General features: G+C 38.5%; 1 protein-coding gene across 1 annotated transcript; it reads right to left on the bottom strand.

Annotated features, from left to right (window-relative positions):
• Nucleotides 1-683: 683 nt before the first annotated feature.
• On the bottom strand, nucleotides 684-3,553 carry LOC145495660 (uncharacterized). Its single transcript, XM_081475283.1, has 4 exons — nucleotides 2,963-3,553; nucleotides 2,605-2,754; nucleotides 931-990; nucleotides 684-709 (listed from the first exon to the last, which is right to left on the bottom strand). Exons 1-4 carry the CDS (start codon nucleotides 3,288-3,290, stop codon nucleotides 684-686), a joined length of 564 nt encoding a protein of 187 aa, XP_081331409.1. The 5' UTR covers nucleotides 3,291-3,553.
• Nucleotides 3,554-7,032: the final 3,479 nt, after the last annotated feature.

The following is a 7,032-nucleotide window of genomic DNA, read 5'->3' as shown; positions in this document are numbered from 1 at the left end:
CCATCTAATGTGTAAATCACATAACGTTCTGGTCCTTTCCAGTTGCTCCAGTCACACTAGTGTTTTAGAGATGTTTTTGAAACATATTCTCCGTTTACACAATAAATGTATTACAAACGTAATGGTATATTAGCTTTAATTCGTTGCCCAGATAGGTTATAACTCCTCGTTCCGAAACAATATTTCTATTCGCTTATATGCCGCCCGGAAATAAGCCTCCCCTGCCCGTCTTTAAGCCCACACAAAACCGCTTATGAAGTTATACGAGCCCAGGGCTTAAAGCGGCATTTTACGGTATACGACAAATCCCACAGCAACAATATCTGCAAAATAACCAAAAATGCATAAGATCGTTTATCGGCCCAGATTTCGCTCCTTAGAGACTTGGATAGGTCAACTGGATAGAATTATGGAGAAAAAAGAAAGTTTTGGAAACAATGTGCTTTCTTTAATCAAAAATGCATAAGCAAAAGTATCTGTGAACATCGCTGTTTTGTTATTTACACGAATTATAAGGTTGGTGATGTTATCTGTTACGATTACCTGTTTCACATTGTGTCCCATTAAATCCTGGTGCGCAGTTGCAGTTGAATCCGTTCACTCGGTCTGTACAGGTTCCGTTGCTCTTACAGGGATGACTTGCACAATCATCGATATCTGTTTCAAGGTGATAAGGCAGAAAGTTAATAACGGTCACATTCGATAGAACCTGCAACAACCAACAACAAAACTCAATAACAAAACTATGCTTGAAGTTAAAAGATACAACACTGCAAACAGCTTAGAAAGAGATTCAAAACCGTAGAATATCAATGAAAATTAACTAGTTTTGGCTTTTGTTACCTGTTTCACATTGTGTGCCATTAAATCCTGGTGCACAGCTGCAGTTGAATCCGTTCACTCGGTCTATACAGGTCGCGTTGTTCTTACAGGGATGACTTGTACAGTCATCGATATCTGTTGTAAGGGAAAAAGGTAGAAAGATAATAACTGTGAGGAGAGAAAATCAGATTATTTAGTATATTTTACATATTCGGTTTAGATATATTTGTTTTAGTTCATTTTGCATTTCTAAGTTGTAGTTTACTATTCCAGTTCATTAACCGTAAGAAACACCTGTTTTTGTTGTAGATCATACCTGTAATAAGCGCTGAGCTGTAATTACTACCTGTGTTAGTCTTTTTGTTGAACTGTTATCTCCCTTTATTGTTTTGAAAGTTATTAATGTTGAAAACTACAAATTCCGTTACAGCTAATCGAGCTTCCTGAAATGTATGAGATAATGTTTAGTTGAGATTTTTTAAAAACTTTTCGTAAACCTTTAGAATTGTGTTTTCGGCTTAAATAGCCGTGCCTTGTAAAATATTCTTTTGTTACGTTCTTGGATTAAAATGATATCGTTGGACCTAAGTGTTGAGTGCTGTTGGCGGCTCTGAAGATATTTCCCTGTAACAGATTCCGGTCCTGATCCTCGCAACCAGAAAGTTTGCACAAGTTTTTACAGAAGTGCTTTCCCAGGCCAAAAATCTATTATCACATATCGGTCATATACAATAGAACTTTGCAGCAGCAAAAATATATGTCTCTGCCCTTTTCAAGCACTTTAAACAATAAAAGCACTGCAAGCGACATAGAAAGAGATTAAAAACTCCTAACATCTGAAGGAAAATAAATTTTGGTTGCAGTTACCTGTTTCACATTGTGCGCCATTAAATCCTGGTGCACAGCTGCAGTTGAATCCGTTCACTCCGTCTGTGCAGGTCCCGTTGTTCTTACAGGGATGACTTGCGCAGTCATCGATATCTGTTTTAGAAGAAAAGATTGAAAGGATTAAACTGCAATAGCTTCTGTTGATATATTTGACGGAGCCCGGTCAGGAGCAAATAGGCAAAAGAGATCACTAACTAAGTAACTTTTAAAATTTTTACTTTTTATAAAGAAAAACAAAACATCTTTATCAGATATCCATCATTATCATAATCCAGTCTGGGAATGGCAACGGATCTGCTCCTTGAAATATATCTGTTCCACAGACAATTTCTTGCTTTTTGGGAATCTTCTGGTTCTGAGCACCCGCTGTCAGTTGCACGAGGAAGATAGAGTCTGTTTGACTGTTAATTATTAGTCGAGAGAAGATAGTAGACCTTAAACCCATCTTTGTAGCTCTCGGCTTCATGACCTTCATAAATGCTATTGCTGTTTTAACTCTAAACAAATAGTTTTGCGCGAATGGAGCCTGATTGGGTTTTAAAGCTAAGCTTCTTCTTTATGAAGAGCATCTCATAGATTAAACAGTCTATGTCCATGTCTTGAACGTTATTTTCGCTATGGGGACGTTTATTGCGAGAAGGGTTTATTAAAACTGATAGTGCTGGTTAGATTACGTTAATAGAAAGGTGAAATAACTTAAATGTAAAAGTTCGTAAAAAAATTGATTTACCGCCAAGGTTGTACGCATCGCAAATATGCTTTATTTTGCAGAATACAGAGACTCTAATCATAGAAACAGCCTGGAAGTTGAGGCATTTTATAGCGCGTAGATGAGGCTTATTACAAGAGGTTTGTAAATAATAAATCGAAGTAAAACCCCGAACGTCTAGTTACCTAGTTTAGACATGTCACAACGAGCCAGGACTACCTCGCCAGGTTTAATTGAATCGAACCAGTAATTACCGCTGACTGCATCTTCTCCTTCACTCGCCCTGATCTCGGCGCACGACTCAGCTGGCAACTCGGCAACGGATCCAAGGGGAACTAAAAACAGAAAAGTCAAAAACATTGTTTTTTTCTTGGCGCTTTTCTGTCATTACTAAACACCACTATTGTTGAGCTCTCTCGACGAAAAGCTGCGGGCTTCGTTCGTAGTCCTCGGGATGTAATGAGATTCTGGGCACGCCTGTATACGACACAATTACTATCCTCAAAAAAAGATAGAGAAGAACTGTTCAAAGAAGAACAATACCTCTTTTCCTGAATCGTTTAATATAGAAGCGATGGCTGTCCGGAACAAAATCTTCAGGTCTGGATTCTTTGGTGCGGTTGTTCAACTCACATATGCCTTGGCTGATGACGTAGTTAAAGCTTTGACATCTGACGTCATCATCACACTTGTCTAAACAATTAAGCCAGATTCCGGTCTTCTCCTCGATAAAGGTACGGCCTTTTAACATCATGCCGCGGATGGAATACTCGCCTCGAATTATACACTGCTGAGCGTCCAGTTTATAAAACATCTGAGACATCAGTAGCACCGCGATGGTCATACTTATGTCAGCTTCTGAAACTGTCATATGGAAAGAAAAATATCGAGTCTTGCGTAATATGTTTCTTGTACTTTATATAAAAAAATTAACTGTTAGATGCAAGCGAGCATCTCGGTCTATTATAGCTGAGTATCAATGAGCAGAAATAGCTCTGAATGGCAGCGACACAACACGCCATCTCTTATTATACGGTGTTGGTTGTAAGCAATCCTGTAAGTAATCTTGAAATAAATGTAAAAAAGACTATAAAATAATCATCTTGAAGCAGGTAATAGTCTTTACTTGAAACGTATTCGTCGAATTCTAGCCCTATACAGACAACGACAAAATGAAAGAGAAACACAAAAGGAGACAAGAATATCTCAAACAGAGGTGCTGCCTCGATCCGTTACACAATCTCAGTGCCGCTCTTTATCTAAGTAGCGGCTTGTGACGGAATCATTGAATTTAACTTCAATTTGTGAGAAAAAAGTGACAAAATAACGTTGCGTCCATAATAAAATTGAGAAATTTGAAAACACGGACTATGTTTCTACGGTTAGTCTTACCGTCTCCTGTAATCCTTTTCGGAAATGCTCTTCAAACAGAAATTTGAAAACGCCGGCTTGTGTTTTAGTGTGGACGGAAAACATTTTGAAAACAGGGCTTTTCAAGAAGGATGACATCACGATAATCAAGCGATTTCCCTGTCAGAGTTTTTTCTCAAACACAAATCCAAAATGACCGGTAATTGTTGCGTTTCCAAAGTATTTCCAACGTTGTTTCCAGTCGCGAAATTTCGGATTTCTTCATATTTTGCCCAAATCACCTCTATAATGAATTGTTTTCGAAAATACCCTTCAAAGGCCCTGAAGCGCTTTAGTTTTTTTCGAAATCCAGGAAAGTTCAAAAATCGCCATTATATCTGCCAGCCGCCGCCGAAAATGGTCGAAAATTGTGCATTTTCTTTTCGCTCGTACAGATCAACGCGAACATGTCCATCAATATATTTTGGCTAGCTCAGAATGGATATTTTGCTGTTTCTAAAGCATTCATTTGATTAGCAAAAGCTCCAAAATGTTATAATATTTTAGGTCGATACAATTACCTTCATCGAAGCTCGTGAGCGAAACGGCTAATTTTAGCTAATTTCAATACCATCAAAAGCCCACTGGTGCACAGAATTTGAAGTCGAAACTGAAAAAGTACCCCTCAAGAGACATAAACGTGTGGTACATTTTGTTAAATTCGTCATTCGTGAAATCAACATGGAACTTGGCCAGCTACTTTCATCAAGAGCAAAACTAAGCGAATTTGGAAACCTTTTTTCGTCAATAACGCATACGGATGCTTGTAATTTTTTTTTTCCTTTTAGATTGACCACATGATTAGCTTTTGCAAACATTTGCAGTTAAATGAAAGTAGATCTTGCTTTTGGTGCATTGCAATGTTATGCAACATTATTTCGATCACCGACACGCGCATATCGCCCGAAACCTATGTGACTTCCGCCTATGTTTTTTGTTTTTTTTGAAGGTGACAACTGTAGCACACATTATTCGTTCAATATCGGCTGTTTTAATTTTTGTGGAAGACCCACAGCCGAACCTGACTTCAAGAGAAAAAAAAAGACATTTTTAAACGTGGAGCTTGAGTAAACAATCGATTACAGTTGCATCGCGGCATCACGTTTGGCGTAGGCAGCACAACCGTTTCACGTAGACAGGTACACTCTACTTCAATCAAAGCCTCTCAACTTGGAAAATGGATCGTCTGTAAACGGTGACAATATTGATGCCACTGACTTGAGGTTTAATCCGTAGGTTAACTTAAGGTTAAGTTAAAGCTCACTGACATTGTTACGAAATTATAGTGCAAAACGTAACGGTGAGAGAATACACGAGGAGATATAACACTTTTGAAAACATTCTCGAAGTTATCGGTCCGAGAGACAGAGTTATCCTCGTCCGAGAGACCGAGACAATTATCAAGAAAGTACCGCTTCCTGTGAAAGCAGGTAATAATTCTTATTTTTATTCCTCTTAAACTGCGCGTCGTTGGTCTCTATATCTGTTTGGTCTCTGTCTTATTGATATATTTTGATTTTGTTTGATCATTTTTTTTTTAAAGATAAAAGGATTGAATACCAAGAAAATATGGAAGTCATATTTCACCCCTACTGATACCTCTCCAGAACGGCCGTCTAGAAAGGTTCGACTGTATTACCGTTAATAAAACGCGACATCCTTCCTATTCAACTTTAAAAAACAGGGATATTGTTCGTGCTTTTGGCATAGAAACGCACCGGGGAAATGGCTGGGATGGAAAAAGAAGGCCTACGAGACACTAGTCTTTAATGGATACGTGTTGATAATTTACGTACATATTCACTCCTACTACTTACTTTTTGAAAACTATATAGACTACACAGTCAAACCTCCACTAACAGCCACGTCTCCACAGCGGACTCCTAGTCTACAACAGACACATTTTTTGTCCCGGTGGACAGCCACACATTCACTCTTATTTTTGCCTCTGAAATGCGCAAAATAAGGTTACAGTACATAATGCTTAACTATTTTATACCGCCTAATTATGGATGTAGAAGTTTGCTATGTCAATAATTGCGAATTCTCAAGGTAAAACAAAGGAAATTTTAGCTCTTCTGAGTGGCCGATTTTTCTGCTAACTATTTCCCGGCTAACGAGGTATAGATGTGGGCACTCTCCATTCGACCAAAAAATTTCCGGCCAAAAATGTCCTGACTTTGTGAAACCTTTCCAAGGAAATTTCCGTTCCATTCGCGTCTGTTTCGAAAATTTCGGAACTTTTGGTTTTGTGGCAAGCGCCCATATTATAGTCTATAAAGTTTAGCAGAAAGCAACATTGGTGAATATGTATGTAAACCCACAGCGCGTATCTGAAATCTGATGCCCTCTAGGCCTCCTTTGTCCCTTTTGTATTCCAGCCCTATCAACGGTGCATTTCTTTTCAAAAAAATTAGTCATTGTGGTTCATGTTCTCCAGACAACGCAAAAATTGGTCATTTCACGTCGTTGTTTTGTAGAGGACGGCAAGGAAATGTACCAAGAATTATAACGCACTCGCACAGCTATTGTTTTGCTCATTAAACCTTTTGTTCAGTGACGTTCCAAATGTCGTTGCCGTCGTGATTTTCTTATATTCCCTACTCTGACTAACGCTCTCTATCTAGGGAGCGGTTAGTGGGGGAATCATTGAAAGTTACTTCATGTTGTGAGAAAAAGAGATGAAAAACTCAGGCTGCGTGCACACTACAATGGAGAAATTTGAAAACACGGCTATCTTTCTATGGTTAAGACTACCGCCTCCTCCAACCCATCATGAAACGTTCTTCAAACAGGAGGAATTTCAAAACACGGCTATCTTTCTAAGGTTTAATCCATCCAAAATGACCGGCTGCGTTTTCCAAATTTTTCCAGCGTAGCATGCAAGGAAAACATTTACTACGTTTTTAGGTATGCTCTGTTGTATTAATAACCTGTAACGCTGATGTTTTTGCTGGAAAAGAGCTGGTTAAATTTATTTACGCATCCCCTTAACTTTTTGTTTGCCTTCTTCAACTCACTGAATTCAAGATATCGCTCACTTAGACAAAAAGAAAACAAAAAAAGTTCAGCAAATACACAAAAAGAAAGAAAAGACGAAAACACTCGAGTTCGCACGCTCAAGAGAAAACTGCATACTGGCCTTTATACCGCAACATGCGTAAACAGGAAAGATGTTTTCCGCATAATTTGACTTAATTGAG

Source organism: Orbicella franksi, chromosome 8 (assembly GCF_964199315.1).
Source record: "Orbicella franksi chromosome 8, jaOrbFran1.1, whole genome shotgun sequence".
Classification (NCBI taxonomy): Eukaryota; Metazoa; Cnidaria; class Anthozoa; order Scleractinia; family Merulinidae; genus Orbicella; species Orbicella franksi.
Note: the sequence above shows the minus strand (reverse complement) of the source record. Positions and strands in the feature narration are given on the sequence as shown.